Genomic DNA, 18,033 nt, shown 5'->3' on the forward strand with positions numbered 1-18,033 from the left:
AATATGTGCAAGTGTATGCCAGTTGCTTTAGGTAGCACAGAGCTCTGCAGCAATAGATCTGATTCCCTCTCATCCCCTCTGTCAAGTGAGTCAGCTCTTCCAGTGATGAGAATTCACCCAGGAGACTAATGTGTACTCCTTGGCCATGTCTACCTTCAGATGACCCGTAGGTCGAAGGGAAAGGGCTGTAGCTCCTTTTGAAGTTTTATCATTGCAAAATAGTGGACACAGAAACCAGGTGTTAGGGAACTAACACTCTCTTCCCTGGTTCTGGGAAGAGAAAATGGTGAGAAAAAGAGAGGGTTAGGAGAGTGAGATAATGGATCTCTGTAGGTTTGTATAATAATCTCTTTCCCATTTTTTTCCCATTACCCTTTGTAGTCCCCTTTTCCTGGAATCTCATGGTTTGTCTAATAGGAATCCCATTGCCTAGCCATATTCTTTTGCTCAGCCTGCTAGTTTAATTTAAGTAGAATTCTTTTTTTAAAAAAAGATAAAATAGATGCAATAATATTGCCATTTTTCTTTCTTTTTTTCTCTCAGCAAAACCAAAACCCGGTCTCTCATTTCTCCACATTTGCAAAGCTTTCCAGTTCTCTAAAGATGAAAATCATGAATTAGTTTTTACATCGTGGAATAAATTCGATTCTTATTGTATTATTTTGCTTGTAAGATATTACCCTACCCTTAAAGTGCTCATTACGATTTAAGTAATGAGAAATTGAAACACCGAGTTGCTAGCATAGATCACATATGCAGTATTTTTACTTTTGGTAACATAAAAAGAAATGGGTGAGTCATGTTACTTGCCTCCTTGACACTTCACTTTTTTTAGCACCCCTTTTTCTGCCAAAAGACCCCCTCAAAAAGCTCAAACTGAGGTATAACTAAATGTAAGAAGTGCTTCAATTTAATCAGAAGAACAACTAGATGACTACCAATGATTACCCAGTGACCAGTTCAGATAAGCTAATTTATTATGATTTTATTTAAAAAAAATAAAAGCTTAAAAGGCATGAAGTTAAGTATCAGATGCAGTCTAACAGATTATTCATCTCCTTTCAGCAGTGTACTTGTAGATTGGGTCTTCTCAAAATTCACTGTAACCAAATGGATAAGGTTCTGTTTAAGGAAGCACAGGAAAGCTTTTCTGTTCCCCTTGACAACTAGTTCTTCTAGGTGAGTATCTGCCTTAATTGGCAGAATTGTAGTAATTCCTTGTAATTTGGGTGAAGTGACTTTGTGAATATTCCAAGTCATCACTTATGCTGCCTTTTCTAAATATGGAGTGTTCCATTTCCAGAGTAAGAATTACAAGGACTTTTTAACCTTCCCTCTCACATAAATGCTTTTTGTAGTTAGTATGAGAGGACGTAGGTTTTGGTTTCTGCTGTACTTTTAGTCTTTCATTTCTCTTCTTCATGGGTTCCAATAGGAACTAGTCAGTTATAATATTTTCATGAACAAAGTATTTTTAACTCCATGCTACCAGACTGTTTTAAATGGCTATGGAAGGCACACCATTAATTTATGGATCTTGACCCTCCAGAGGCACTACCCATCTTACTTGCAGAGATTACATCTCAAAAGGATATAAGGGAAAGAGCCCTAGTTTTTTTTACCCTTGTCCAAGTCTGTGCATATTTTGTAGTCTAAGAATATATTTATGATTTTAGCTTGACTAGCAGGCCTTCCTAGAGTATAGCTAGATAAGACTTACCCAAGCACTAAAAGCATTTTAATTCGAATGATTAAAAAAAGTGAAGTTTAATTAAAAGTACAATTATTAAAAGTTTAGTTAATTTTGTACAATTTTTTTCTTAATTTAAAAATACTATTACCTTTTATTTTAAAGAGTTTCATTATTTAACCTTTATTAAGATTTCTCTTCATGCATGAGCTGGTCACATCTGTCACATTACTTTGACTAGTCAGATTGTGTTGGGACAGTTGTTCTTACTTTGGTCACAGCACTAATAAAAAGTTTATTAATTATTTTGTGCATGTTTGATAACTGTTATTGAGAAATTTATATTTACAGTTTAAAACGAGATAATTACTTGATTGGTTACAGGAGTAACTATATTAAAATAGATAATTCTTACAAAAATTAAAATATGTCCTAACCTTTTAATTTCTGTAAGAACTAATGTCTCACATATTAATTATGCCCTCTTTATTTGTCTGAAACTCTGACTTCAGTGGGAATCGAGCCTAGTTGTCAGAATTTATTCTATTTATTGCCAGCTCTTTGTGTAAACAGTCTTATATGCTCATTTTTAAGAAAGGAGCAAAATGCTTTTGTGTACAGCTCTCAAAATAAGATGAAAATGTCTCAATATACATTATTTTGACCAAAAAAAAAAAAAAAAGATAAAATAGTGCTATTTAAAATAATGATGCCAAGGTATACATTAATTTCGTAACCAGTTTAGTGAATATAGCTTAGGGGTTTGTTTTTTCAGTCCTGAGGCTTACTAAATATGTTATGACCAATGTCATTCTAGGATACTCTGCCTGCAGCTAGTTTCTAAGACTGGATGAAGTTAAATGGGAATGAACAGGAGTTTGGGACTTGCTGGTTAACAGGTCAAAATTGTGTGATTTTTCAGGTGGCCTCCTGATAGCATCTGCTCATTTTGGTGCATATGTATATGGGACAGACATAGACTACAACACAGTTCATGGCTTGGGTGAGTAGAGATTATAACAGTGTTATAGTCATTGCTGTGTTACCAAATGTACCTTTAAAAATACAGTTGACCCTGGAAGAACACAAGTTTGAATTGAACAGGTCCACTTATACTCAGATTTCTTTCCATCTCTGCCACTCCTGAAACAACAAGACCAATCCCTCCACTTCCTCTTCCTCCTCAGCCTACTCAGCATGAAGATGATGAGGATGAAGCCCTTTATGATGATCCACTTCCACTTCATGAATAATAAATCTATTTTTACTAAGTAAAGTAAGTATAACAGTTGGCTATTAGTAGTTAAGTTTTGGGGGAGTCAAAAGATGTATGCATATTTTTGACTGTGTGAGGAGTTGGCACCCCTAACCCCCCATGTTGCTTGAGGGTCAACTGTAGTTTTAGATGGCATTATTTTAATCTTCAGATACAAAATTGTGATATAATTTTACTTGTTTTTATAAGACTTCATTGGGTATCTACTTTTATGAAGTAATCCAGTGTGTACAGAGTGATTTCCTGGGGGAACACGAAGACGAATGAGAAAAAGTCCTGCTCTCAGAGGGTTTTAAGGAAGTGCAGGAAAGTGATTACCCAGTGACCAGTCCAGAGCTATAATTTATTAGTTATTATTAATAAATATGCATGATAATGAAACATATTTGGTTAAGGTTATCACCACTCATTTAAAGATTATCACCAAAATTATTCACTAAGCATACATTGAGTGTATACTGGATTGATAACTAGTCTTCGAGGTACTATTTATGTTTCTAATTTCATAACTGACCAAAACCTCTTTAAAGTAACTTTAAAGAATCTGCCTTGAACTGAGGGTACTTGAAACAGTCATTTGCTTTACCTTTCAGGTAATTATGGAAAATATTTTAAACTCTAGAAGCTTCAATAATGATGTGTGATTGGATAGAATTGAATCAAACTGAAAAGATATTTCCTTATAGCTTAATGTTATTAAACATGTCATTTGATTGGCGATTTTGAGATGGTTTGTGTTTATGTTGGTATTTCTTTGTAGTAACTGGGATCAGCCCTTGTAATACTCTTTTCCTTTTCCTCACCCACTGTAAGTTACTGTATTGGTGAGCATTTATTATGCTTTATTTTCTTTTGAGGAAGTAATTTGATAGCTTGTGCTGATGACCTGTCTTTTTTCCTACCTTGACTGTAAAGAATTTAGTAATACTTATTAGGAAAATGAGTTCTAATTTATTAGGTATAAATGGGCTAGCAAGAAAAAGATATTCTTTATCTGAAATTAGTTTTAAAAAGTGCTAAGAATTATTCCAATTTGCTTTTAGTAGAAGCAGTATATTTCTTTTAAGGAAATTGTCTTATATAATTTACTTGAAATTTTATTTATTAAAGTTATGTTTGGAAACTTACGTTGTAACCTTCAGTCTGCTGGGATAGAATTCTGATTGAGGTAGAGTTTCCTTAGAGCATATCCAAGGTACTGTTAGGTATGCTTCTGTTTCCTATTGTTCTGAACTCTTACTTTATCCTAAAATATTCTGAAATTTGTCCTGTTTTAAAAGTACAAAACTTTTTTTAGCAAATCTGTAGAGGCTTTCTAGCTACCACTTTGTTTTCCTCTTCTGTTTGCCAGAATGCTTCTTGAAAAACTACTGTAACTTGTTGTCTCCTGTTCTTCATCTTTCACTCTTTTCTGGCCATTATTTTCCAGCTTTTGTGCCTATCATTCTGCTGAAAACGCTTACAAAGGCCACAGATTTATAGCATTTGACAGTGTTGACCTTCATACAGCCGCTCTTGGTTTCCTTGAGATGGGTCTCGGCAGGTGGTACTTTCACTTTTTTGTTTCTTCTCAGTCTACTTGAGGCCCTGCAATTTTCTTTGATTTCTGTTTATTGATTTTTTTTTTCCAGGCATCTACCTATTTTTGACCACTTCTCTTGTCACAATGCATGTTTTTCAGAATTATGTTGTTCTTCTTTTGATTTTATAAGAATAATTATAGAGCAAACATGTAACTACCTCCTAAGTGAACAAAAAGAATGTTATTCAGCCTTATGGAGTCAGTTTAAGATTATATACTGATAACTCCCAAGTCTGTATATTCTGGCCTTCAACTGCCTGCTGCATGTCTCCAACTGCGTATCTTTTTCTGAATGTTCTGCAGGTACCACAAGGTACACCAAGATTGGTATATCTCAAATGAATCTCATCTTTTTTTCTAAAGCTTGTTTTTCTTCCTGGTTTCTCCGATATTAATCACTGGTGTCATCATCCTAAACTATCATGTCTCCTGTACAAGGAACTTACGAGCTTCTTCAGCCTTCCATCCACTCCTACTTTAACTTTCACTAGCAACGTCTCCATTTTGCCTCCCTTCTCCATGGTCATGACTGCGGCATTTCCCAAGTTCACTCTCTTCTTTTCTGTTTCACTTACCTGATTCATACTATCTCTACACAGGACTGTTTACTGCTGGAAGAAAGGAACCATATTCTCTTCAACTCACTCTTAACTACAAAAATCTTCATACTTGAAAATATCGAATGAATGTTTTAGGGCAGTTTTACTTGAAAGTTGACAGAGAAAGATAAGTTAGACATGAGTACATTTTACTGTTGAAATTAAAGTAACTACTTGTGTACATAAGATCAAGATTTTAAATGAAAGCAAATTTTGAATAAATGTAGGTTTCAATGAGTTAAAACATTACTTTTTCTACATGACAGGAAATAACAATACTCTGTTTAATACTTTCTCTCTTCTTTTTTCTTTCCTTTCAGGAAAGGCTACTAGGAAAAACCAGAAATGGAGAGGACCAGATGAAAACATTAGGGCCAATCTTCGTCAGTATGGTTTAGAGAAGTATTACCTTGATGTCCTGGTTTCAGATGCATCTAAACCTTCCTGGAGGAAGGGCACATATTTTGATGCAATCATTACTGATCGTAAGTTTATTTTTATACAAAAGTAGGAGTAGTATTAGTAAAATTTACCAACACATGCACAAAATGCCAACTTGTCAGTGTTTCTCCCATCCACCCCCAGCTTCCTCATCTTGCAAGGAGAAACTTAGGAAGGTAGAGTGGATTACATACTTAACTACATTGTTAAAGGTTTACTGTTTTGTTTTTCTAAACAAATATATTGACTTGCCATCCACTTTTATATCCTTTTATATTAACTTGTCACCCATTTTTCCCTTCAGCTTATTTTTTTGAGGCATATATTTAGTATTTGTTTTTGTATTGACTATAATTGGTTATTATTATACCAACTGGAGCTCAAATGTCATTTGCAATTATGGTGTCAAATTTTGAAGAACAGAGTTTCGGATATCACACATTTCTCTATGTGTAAGCATTTGTGTTTTTGTACTGCCTGTTTTCACTGGCATCTCCTTTCTAGCATTACAAGAAATTTGGGGTTCTGTGGAACCACTGGGCCTGTGAACCCACTGAGCTTCAGGAATGTGCATGAAAATTTATTTTCCCATGCCTCATGAGGTCGTGAGTTTTTTAGGCAGGCTATCTAAGAATGGGTCTGCCTTTTCTATATAGTATTTGACAGTAAATCTGTAAATAGTGGCAAAATTGAGCCCTTCTGTCTCAGCTCTCTTTAGTTCTTTGCTAACTTAGATTTTTTTCAAATGTAACAAAAGAAAAGTTATCAAGGCATTATGGTTTCAGTGTGAATATACTTTATGAAAATTTGGTGATTTTTAAAAGGTAACAGTTTGCTTTATTATTTGCTCTCCCACTCTGTGTTTACTTATATAAAATACATTTTTTTTTTCTGATCAATTTGAGAGTAAGTGGTATACATTGTGGCCTATTACTCCTATACTTCAATGTGTATTTACTAAGAATAAAGATAGCCTCTTGGTAAAAATACAGTTACCAATTTCAGTAAATTGATAAAATACTTTCATCTACAGTTTGCCATTCAGTTTTGTCAATTGACTCAGTAATAGCTTTTATGGCATATATTTTCCCTCTAGGACAGGATCTACTCGGGTCAGGTATTGCATTTAGTAATGATACCTTTTAGGCCTCTAATTTGTAACACTTCCACAGCTTTTCTCAATGACTTTTATGATGTTGACATATTTTAAGAAGACAGTTGCTCCTCCCCCAAGTCTTTATGTTGTACATTTTCAGTTGGATTTGTGCATCGGTGATGCTGCATTCTTCTCAGGGTGTCACGTTTGAAGGCAACATGGCTCTTTGTCCTTGATCAGTGATTTGGTGACTTTTGACTATCTGTGTTACCTTTGTTTTCTGTGTAGCTCCATATGGTATCAGAGAATCTACAAGAAGAACAGGTTCACAGAAGGAGATACCAAAGGGGATAGAAAAATGGTAAGTGAAATTTAAATATGATGTGTTACTACTTTGAGAAGAAGCATGTAGCTTCCCTGATAACTTAGCATTCTTAAAAATGTTCACTGATTTTGAAATTTTGTTTCTTTTGTGTAGTCCAGGAAGCCATGTTCCTGTTTCCTTGAGTTATCATCTGAGTGATATGTTTCTTGACCTGTTAAACTTCGCAGCTGAGACCCTCGTGTTGGGTGGAAGACTAGTCTATTGGTTACCGGTGTATACGCCAGAGTATGTAATCTTAATTTTATTTTTAATGTCATTTTTCTTACAATATTTGCATATCTACTATAATTTTTTCTTTATCTCTTCTTGCATTTGGTGCATCTTTGTATTTAATTTGTAATAGCCTTTGTTTGCCTTCAAATGTGTATAAAATAGTCTTTTTATTTATTTATTTATTGAGACAAGGTCTTGCTCTGTCACCCAGGCTGGAGTGCAGTGGTGCGATCATGACTCACTGCAGCCTTGACCTCCCAGGCTCAAGTGATCCTCCCACCTCAGCCTCCTGAGTATCTGGGACTACAGGCATACGTCACCACGCTCAGCTATTTTTTTTTTTTTTTTTTAATTTTTTTGTAGAGATGGAATCTCACTATGTTGCCCAGGTTGGTTTTAAAGTTCTAGGCTCAAGTAGTTCACCTGCCTCAGCCTCTCGAAGTGTTGTGATTATGAGGGTGAGCCACTGTACTCAGCTTCCCTCTTTTCATCAACTGAATTGTTTTGACCTTGTTATTTTATATCAGGGGGCAAACCATGGCCTATGGACCAGATATGGTCCTCAGCCTGTGTTTGTAAGGTTCTTGAGCTAGGACTAGTTTTTAGATTTTTAAAGGTTGTTAAAAAATATCCACACACAATAATATGTGACAGAAACATACAGTATGTGACCCACAAAATCTGCAATATTTACTCTCTGGCCCTTTATAGAAAAGGTTTTGCCAGCCCTTATTGTACCCTACACTTAGCTCAATACCTGTTGATCACAGCTGTTTTACAGCTCTTTTGCCAGTCTTTAGAGGTAATTTTCAACTGCTTAGCTAAAGGATTCATGCATCTACTACCTTCTAATGCTAGCTTTAATATATATTGGCTATTATGATTATCTTAAATACAATAAATCAAAAGCTAAGACCAAAATAAGAGCTGTGCATATATTTAAAGCCCTGATTATGTTTAGCATTATTACTTTGAGTTTTGTTATTCAGTAACTATTAAATATAAATAAAGCTATATATATTAATAGTAAAAGAGAAGATGTTTGAACAAGATGGAATCTTTAAATTTGAAAGGTATTGCCAAGCCCAATAGGTTATTTCTTCAATCTGCCATAGATATATTTTTTAATACAATTATTTTAATTCCTATATTTGTATTTTATTTATTTTTTGAGACAGGATTTCGTTTTGTCACCCAGACTGGAGTAGAGTGGCATGATCTCATCTCACTGCGACCTCCACCTCCTGGGTTCAAGCGATTCTCCCACCTCAACCTTCTGAGTAGCTGAGATTACAGGCGCACGCCACCACGCCCCGCGAAGTTTTGTATTTTTAATAGAGACAGAGTTTCACTGTGTTGGCCAGGCTGGTCTTGAACTCCTGACCTGAAGTGATCCACCCACCTTGGCCTCCCAAAGGATTATAGGCATGAGCCACTGTGTCCGGCCAATTCCTATATTTACTATACATAATTATACAGTGGTAACTGTCTTTTTCTACAAAGATCGGTAGTCCCTCAGCATTTGGGACCCTCAGCTATTTCTTGTTGTTTGTTTTACAAATGCTGTATTTAAAACTACCATGGCCTCAGTTTAGTTATGCATTTCATTATCAGCTGATAAGAGAGAATACATTTGTACCCAGACCCCTTAACACTGAGTTTGTTTTGTTGCTAATGGTAATCTCATTTAACCTGTTTTAGAAATGAGGAAACTTAATTCCAAGGAGTGAAATGATCTATATAAAATTAAAAGCCAGCTAGCTAATTTGTTTCCTTATTCCCAGTGCTGTATTCACTTAATTCAACATCCTGCCACATCTCCTATACTTAGTACATGAAATGATAGGTGAAGTTTTATTAATATTTTCAGATAAGACTATATTTGTTCATGTCTTTGTAGAAAGGGTTCCTACCTTAGACAAACTGAATTCCAGCAACAAGCTACTTGCTTTTTGTTTAATTCAAGTTGTAGGGCTAAAAGTAAAAAAAAAAAAAATACTCTGAAATAATTTCAAACTTACAGAAGTTTCAAATACAATACAGAAAACTCCCATCTCTACCCTTATCCAGATTTTCCCAATATTAACATATATCTACCTCCCCTGACTCCTGCACGTATCTGTTATCACTAATCTTTTTGAAACCATTTGAGAAGTCATTGGTATGGTGCCCTCTTACCTCTATATATGTCATTGTATTTTTCAGAAACAAGAACATTCCTATCTAACCATGATCAACCCTCCAAGTCTGGAAGTTAGCATTGATAACAGTATTCCACCCAGATCATAGACCCCATTCAAATTTTACCAGTTGCAATCCATGTAGGAAACTGTACTGTAATCATCTATCCTATCTTTTTTGGTCTTCTCTGGTCCAGAATATTTTCTGTCTTTCCATATCTTTTGTATCCTTGGAAGTTTTGTAGAAGACCTGGCTTATATTCTGAGGGTTGACTCTCAGCCGGGGCCATCTGATATTTATTCTATGACCAGACTGAGGTCATGCTTTCTTGGTAGGAATACCGCAGACATGATCTTTGCAGCACATCATAGGGCACACAAAGCCACTCCTCCTGGTAACGTTAACTTTGATTGTCTGGTCAGGCTCTTTTCTGACAGATTTCTCCTCTCTGAATCATCATTTTCTTCTTTGATTTGTATTTTATGGGGAAACAACAAGATTACACGAAGATCTTGTTTTTCATCAAACCACTACTCAGATTGATGACTCCATTGTTGACAGCCACTGCTGTGGTAGTTGCCAAATGATTCTTCTATTCCATAATTTCTTCTGTATTTGGAAGTTGGTATTCTGTAAGAAAGAGCTTTTCTTTCTGCCCCATTTACTTCATTAATTATTTATAGTGGTATGGAGTCATGGATTCCTGTATTATTCATTGGGTTGTAATTTATTAGTAGTAGTATTTTGTTGCTCAAATTGTCACAGATTTGACCAGAGGGAGTTTCTTTGAGCTGGCTCTTCTGTCCTTTTGAGATATCCTCAGTAGTTTTTTATGTAATTCCTTCCTTTTTAGCATATCTGACTGTTCACTGTTTTGCAGTTTATGATTTAATTATAATTGAAATCATATGTGGTTAAGAATTTATTCTGGAGTTCTTTTATTCCTTTATAAAAAGTAATATTGGAGGTTCTTTAAACTGAATGTATTTCTAAAGACTTTAAAAAGTGGCCACTGGATATTTCTTCAATGACTTCTCTATTGTAGTAATTTTAGACGAGGGAAGATTTCCAAATACATATAACCAAAGTGATGTTTTAGAAAGGGAAAAGGGAGACATGTTGTAGTGATTTTTTTTTTTTGTCTTAGATGTTTTATCAATGTTTTATCAATGGATAGATTTCTTCTAGTTATGGGGCTAACACACGTGGAAAGACTATGGTGGCATTTATTTCCCTGAGTTTCTGGCCCCTGGAGAGAGTTATTTTCAGATCCCCTGATGTTCATTATTAGATCTCAATAGTGTCTTCTCTCTTTAAGCCTAAAGCGATCTTATTAATTATTAATAGTGAACCAAATTTGTATTGCGTTTATGCGAGAAAAATGAACTGTTTTCATATTCAAGGTCTTTACTCTTTTGAAAATTCTTTACTGTTTTGAAAATAACACAGTATCAAGATGAATTTGAGTCTAAAGTCACCTGTAAAAGTTTGAAATAATATTCTTCTGAATTAAGCAGTTTAGAATTAGTTTAACTATGTTACACTGAAAATGTAGCTTTATATTAGACCAGGAATAAAAAGGAATTCAATTTATAGTTGTACCTTAGTGTAGTTTAATTTTAAGACTTTTGTATTTTTGGTGTGGTGGATGTAGGCTGTTAGTTCTATTACTGAATTAATTTACTCTCAGCCAAACCCTGTTATATGATTCAAGTTACACATTATAACCAAGTTCAGGTATTATTTTAATCCAGGATTGATAGAAAAGTATAAGACATAAAAGCAAAATACTGCCTAAAAGCTTAGTTGTATATGGAAAATTGTGAGAGCTAATGATTGAAAAGGATTTTCTCAATGTTTGACAATGTAAATTGCAATAAAGAAACTGCTACTCAGAAACTTCTGCTGTTCTTTTTCCTTCTAGTCTAGACTCTCCCTACTCCAGTATATCAGATTTTTTGCCAGCATCAAGATACTCTGTGCATTTTATGTCTTTTCACCTTTGTCTATTCTGACCCTACTGTTTGAGATGCCCTTTCTTCTTTCCTCAACTGGTAAAATTCTAGTCATTTTTCTAGGCCTGGCTTAATTGTCAACACTTCTGTGACACTTTCTCAAGATACTTCTCAGCAGAATTAATCAGTCCTTCCTCTGCACTCTCATAGTAGCTTGTTTTTACTGCTTATAGAGACTTAACACATAAAATTACTGTAGACTGTTGGTATTTGTGAGTTTATTATTTACAATTTTGACTACTTACAAATGACCCAGATTATCTGTGTTACAATCATGTGTATAGGGCGTCAATCCAGTGTGTACACGTACAATCCAGGTATGTTTGATGTCATAGGAGTCAGTGTGCTACTGAGTGAGTGTAGCTGTTTGCCCAGGCTCCGTATATCCATTTAGCTTTATCTAATTTCATTGTACACAGATAACTCCTGAAGTGATTAGAAATAGTGTTTCTTTATAAAAGATGACCTTTATAGAAATCCAGCTGCTAGTGTTAGTGCTGATATGATGACATACTTATATTAAAATTGCACATAGTACCCCCCCAATGTATATAATTTTAATTCATTAATTAAAAATTTTTGAAAAGGTGAGAAGCTAATAATGTGCCCCAAAGTAGGACTTGGAGATAAATTTTGATTGTAGTAAGATGAACTTTGCAGTGCCTATAATCAGTGAAGAGAACATGTTTTTCATCTCTTAGGAAAGAGGAAGAAGTGATTTTTTTTTCTTTTTTTTCTTTTTAAAATTTATTTATTATTATTATTATACTTTAAGTTCTAGGGTACATGTGCATAACGTGCAGGTTTGTTACATAGGTATACTTGTGCCATGTTGGTGTGCTGCACCCATCAACTCGTCAGCACCCATCAACTCGTCATTTACATCAGGTACAACTCCCAATGCAATCCCTCCCCCCTCCCCCCTCCCCATGATAGGCCCCGGTGTGTGATGTTCCCCTTCCCGAGTCCAAGTGATCTCATTGTTCAGTTCCCACCTATGAGTGAGAACATGCGGTGTTTGGTTTTCTGTTCTTGTGATAGTTTGCTAAGAATGATGGTTTTCAGCTGCATCCATGTCCCTACAAAGGACCCAAACTCATCCTTTTTTATGGCTGCATAGTATTCCATGGTGTATATGTGCCACATTTTCTTAATCCAGTCTGTCACTGATGGACATTTGGGTTGATTCCAAGTCTTTGCTATTGTGAATAGTGCCGCAATAAACATATGTGTGCATGTGTCTTTATAGCAGCATGATTTATAATCCTTTGGGTATATACCCAGTAATGAGATGGCTGGGTCATATGGTACATCTAGTTCTAGATCCTTGAGGAATCGCCATACTGTTTTCCATAATGGTTGAACTAGTTTACAGTCCCACCAACAGTGTAAAAGTGTTCCTATTTCTCCACATCCTCTCCAGCACCTGTTGTTTCCTGACTTTTTAATGATTGCCATTCTAACTGGTGTGAGATGGTATCTCATTGTGGTTTTGATTTGCATTGGAAGAACTGATTTTTAAGCTGTTTTTAGTAAATGTTCAATCTTTGCAAAATCTGTTTCTCAAATGGAAGCTGAAATTCTAGTGACATTTGGAAAGTAGTTGAAGCATGAAGATTCACAGGAAAATGAGTGACAGTCAAAATTGATTCACGGAAAATCTAGGGGCCTATGTACACAATTATTTTATTTTTTTTTTTTTTAAATTGAAATAGAATTTGCATACCATGAAACTCACCCTCTTAACGTATATAGCTTCATGGTTTTAGTTTATCCACAAAGTTGTGTGATTGTCACCACTAGGTAATTCCAGAACATTTTCTTCACCCCCGAGAAGTACCCCATAGACATTAGCAATTACCACCTCTGGCACCACTTGTCAGTCTCTGGATTTACCTATTAAGGATGATTTAGCTTTTAAATAGATAACTTGGATTGTAGGGGGATATTAATAAAAACGGGGAGTTAAGATAGGATTTGGTACTGTCGTAATGGCCCAGGCAAAATACAGATTTATGCCTTCTACTTAACCATTTGCCAGCATTCCACTGGAATGAAATATATTGGTAAATATACAGTGAATTATTTTTTATTTTATTTTATTTTATTTTATTTTGAGACAGAGTTTCGCTCTTGTTGCCCAGGCTAGAGTGCAGTGGTATGATCTTGGCCCACTACAACCTCCACCTCTCAGGTTTGAGCGATTCTGCTGCTTCAGCCTTCCAAGTAGCTGGGATTACAGGCAAGTGCCACCATGCCTGGGTAATTTTGTATTTTTAGCAGAGACGGGGTTTCACCATGTTGGCCAGGCTGGTCTCGAACTTCTGACCTCAGGTGATCCACCCGCCTTGGCCTCCCAAAGCTCTAGGATTACAGGTGTGAGCCACCACACCCAGCTGAATACTTTTTTAACTGCTGTTTTTAATCTTTTTAGTATAATACTTTGGGAGTATATTGTTAAATTGATTAGCTCATTAATAGAATAATTGTTAAAAGTGAATTAAGATTGAGTCAGAAAAGATGATATGAAACATGCAAATATGTTTTTCTGCTGTTAAACCAAATGCAGCAACTTAGTTCAGCAGTTTAGCATCATTCATGTCATAGATGTTAATTAAAATTGTATTGGTTTTGTACTTTGGGATTGGATTGTTAAATTTGTTTTTTGGGTTTATAGTTATATTAGGGATATAAGCATGAAGAATTTATATCGAATTTATGCTTGTGCATATTTAAGTGACACTTTAATAAAAAAATACTTTAAGTCAGTCCACCAGGAAGTAAAAGATTTTTTTCCTTTTAAAAATAGTATATTACTTAGTTTGACACATACTGTTTCCAGCATCTATAGATCCTACGGTTTGTAAGCGTAAGTTTAAGGCTATATCTTCTCTCTGTTAGCACTTATTATTTTAGTCTCACCCATGGTGTAGAATATATTCTTTCTACTGTACTCCAGCCTGGGCAACAGAGCAAGATCCTGTCTCTGAAAAAGAAAAAAAAGAATTTATTCTTTCATGTCGTAAATGTATTGCATGAAGATTCAAAATTTGATGTCAGTGTTACAAGAAGTACAACATTTCTGGCTATGTAGTGAACATTAAAGAATTACTAGATGAGGTGAAATCTGAAGTGCTCATTACTTGTCGGAAAGCTCTAGGAAGAAGTCAGAGAATGACTTCAAGATAATTCTTTCCACTGATAATAAAGTGAAGTGCATTATGAATGATGCTTGGGAAGTGGGTGATGATGGGTTTGAGCATATGATTGAGGTAATAGGGAGAGCTCGTTGAATGTCAGTGGGACCTAGAAAAGTTCATGAAAGAGTAATGGGGAAAACAGTGTTGATGCATTAAAACAGGTAGCTGAGATTGTCGTCCTTTACATGAAAAACTAATCAGCACCTTTGCTATTTTGAATCAGACCTTTAAGATTACCTGTATAATAAATGTGTGCAGACACCATCCAAAAAGGCGTAAAAAATTGCAAAGGAAACAGAAATCCTGGCAACACAGTGTTCTTAAAAGTACCCATGCCTAGTGAGTTCCCTCCTTTGCTGTTCTTTCACATTCTATTCCATAGCTGTTTCTCCCACCTCTGTTACCTATTTCTTTGGCCAAGATTTATGCTAAGCTGTCAGATGCCAGATTCTGAACTCCTGCTATTGACTGTCCTGCTTTCTGGATGTTGTCATCATCTTTATCCATGTAGGACATGTGCTGTACAGCAGCAGTCTCCACCACTCATTGGCATATTTTTGTTTTATTTCCTGGTTCATATGACCAGAAGACTGATGTAATCTGTAGCGTTTATTTTAGTTGTAGTTTATTTGAATAATTTTACAAATAACTTTAGTTCTATATGTACAAACATAATAGAGGTCTCAAGATGTTATTAAAATTTTGCAGGGGCACTTCATTTTAGAGGGGAAAGTATATGCTGTAGTGGATTTTACACTTTGGGAATTTATAAAAATCTACAGATGGTCAGTCTTTCGTGAATGTCAAGGGATGTTCTTGAGTGTATTTTTGTCTACTCTTATGGAGTTCTGTAGGGTGGAATCACCTTGTACTTCTGTGGTTTAAATGTTTGGCGTTCTTCAACAAAACGTACTTACAATATTTCTCTCTTATTCTACAGGTAAAACATTTAACTGCATTTTTGGGATATGATAAAATTAAGCTACTTTGCTTATAGATAGTTATGGATCATGTGGATAGTTAGCAGGTGTGGGGAAAAAGAGCAGATAGTGGAAGAACATCTCACAATACGTTGGACAATCCCCATGATTCTTTGTGGGCCACACATGCGAGTGTTCCTAACAGTCAGCTGTTCTTCCTTCAGGTACACTGAAGAGATGGTGCCTTGGCACCCTTGCCTGAAACTCATTAGCAACTGCGAGCAGAAGCTTTCCAGTCACACATCAAGGCGCTTGATCACAATGGAAAAGGTGCAGAAATTTGAGGTAAATTGCTTTAGTATTTTTGGGATAAATTCTGAAAGAATCAAAAGTAGTTGTTTCTAAATAGTTTTTCTGTGATAGAGTTTGGAAATGTTATTCCGTGATATTTTAAAAATTACAGATGAATTTAGCAAGAGGCAGAAGTTGAAGAGATTTGTGCATCCACTTGGGATTGAAGGGTAGGAGCTGGATATAGACATAGACATTGAGAGGATTTCAAATAGACGTTGACCCTCACTTCTCAGGCTTTATTTGACATCCTTGTTGCTAACTCAGTTATAAAACAGCATTCTTAGACAACTGTTATCTAATTAGCAATGTCCTAGTTACCATTTTTCTCCAAAAGCAGAACCTACTTGATTGCAGACTGTAATGAAGAGAATATGTTGCTTTATAAATAAAGAGAGAAAGTAAATGTCCCCAGTTTGTTAGGGCCCAACACATTCTCTGTCTCTCTTTCTCTCTCTTACATACAAAATTCATTTAAGCTTAAGAAAGAACGAAACGTTTGTTATTTCATGCCCAGACGAGAGTTGACATGAATAGTGCCTCATAATGGAGCTTAATTAAATCTACAAAAGCTCTTTGGGCTGTACTTCTGTCGATTGACAACCAAAGCTCTCTTAATTTCACTGGAAACTTGGATGACCCCCATTCTTGCTTTGGACCTTTAGGGTAAGCAGAAGAAAGGTGGTACTGTGAAGATTCTTCCTTACTTTTTGTTTTGTTTTGAGACGGAGTTTCCCTCTTTCACCCAGGCAATCTTGGCTCACTGCATCCTCCACCTTCTGGTTTCAAGTGATTCTCCTGCCTCAGCCTCCTGAGTAGCTGGGATTACAGGTGCCTGCCACTATGCCTGGCTAATTTTTGTTTTTTTTTGTATTTTTAGTAGAGACGGGGTTTCACCGTCCTGGCCAGGCTGGTCTTGAACTCCTGAGCTCTTGATCTGCCTGCTTTGGCCTCCCAAAGTGCTGGGATTACAGGCGTGAGCCACTGCTCCAGCCTGAAGATTTTCATACCCATCTGTAGCCTGCATTTGACTTGTTTTTATGTAGTTCCTATCTTACGGATTATTTCATAGTAATGAAAACTAATATTTGTATGGTGCCTTTTGCATATATTATATCATTGTTTTCATCCTTTTTATTTCCATTTGCTGTCTCTAATTTAGACCCTTATTACCATACACCTGGTTTATGTTCACAGTCTCCTAAATGATCTCCTTCATACCTCTAGTTTATATGTTAAATGCATCTTCCTAAAACACTGCATTCATTATGTCACTACCTTATGCAAAATATTTTTTTATTACTGAAAAATGTTCAGAATTTTCATTGTGATATAAACTATCTTCTGTAATCAGGCTCCAATATCAGGGCATTTCAGAAAGCTAACCTATACATCTATATAAGTAGTTGATTGGTATCTACTATATGTATATATAGGTATCTGTGTACCTACATATAAACATACGGATGTATAGATATATGTGGTGTAATTAAAATGAAAATGTACGGCAGTCATTTTTAAAACAAAAATACTAGAAGTTTATATTCAAATGACATCCTTGGAGTGGAATCTTTGTACTCATTCTATTTCTGTCATAATTTTTCAGCATATTCTTGAAACTTACTTTTAAGATTTGCCTTTAAAGAAGTTTTTTTTTTTTTATTAATCGGTTATTTTGTTTTATAGTAACACCTTGCTTTTCTTAAAATGATTTTACTGGACTTTGCTGCTCTTATTTTATACCAGACTAATGATTTAAAGTTGTTTTTGGAAATCAAATTCTATTTCAAGGATGATGATTTGCCATTAAACCATTAAACATTTAAAACATTACAGATTCAGAAATTCTATAAATAGTTTCCAAATTGGCATCATTACAGCCTTCCAGAATGAAATTTTTAAATGAGTAACATTTATTTGGGCATACAGTAGAAGCCCTCTTATCTAACGTCCATTTCAAACCCTGTCGATTAACCAATACTGGCCATTCCTTCTGTAAAACACACTGCCTGGGCCGGGTGCAGTGGCTCTCGTCTGTAATCCCAGCACTTTGGGAGGCCGTGGTGGGCGGATCACGAGGCCAG

At 35.5% G+C, this 18,033-nt stretch overlaps 1 protein-coding gene across 4 annotated transcripts in view; it reads left to right on the forward strand.

Moving 5' to 3' along the window:
- LOC105465555 (tRNA methyltransferase 11 homolog) overlaps positions 1-18,033 on the forward strand; it is a 106,926-nt gene that overhangs the window by 20,820 nt on the left and 68,073 nt on the right. For all 4 annotated transcript variants that reach the window (XM_011714028.3, XM_011714027.3, XM_011714029.3 and 1 more), the window contains exons 8-12: positions 2,613-2,693; positions 5,468-5,632; positions 6,973-7,045; positions 7,163-7,294; positions 15,823-15,943. In XM_011714028.3, coding sequence (XP_011712330.1) covers positions 2,613-2,693; positions 5,468-5,632; positions 6,973-7,045; positions 7,163-7,294; positions 15,823-15,943 — 572 coding nt within the window. The remainder of the gene's footprint in view (positions 1-2,612; positions 2,694-5,467; positions 5,633-6,972; positions 7,046-7,162; positions 7,295-15,822; positions 15,944-18,033) is intronic.

The sequence above is a fragment of the Macaca nemestrina genome, chromosome 5 (genome assembly GCF_043159975.1).
Source record: "Macaca nemestrina isolate mMacNem1 chromosome 5, mMacNem.hap1, whole genome shotgun sequence".
NCBI classification, from domain to species: Eukaryota; Metazoa; Chordata; class Mammalia; order Primates; family Cercopithecidae; genus Macaca; species Macaca nemestrina.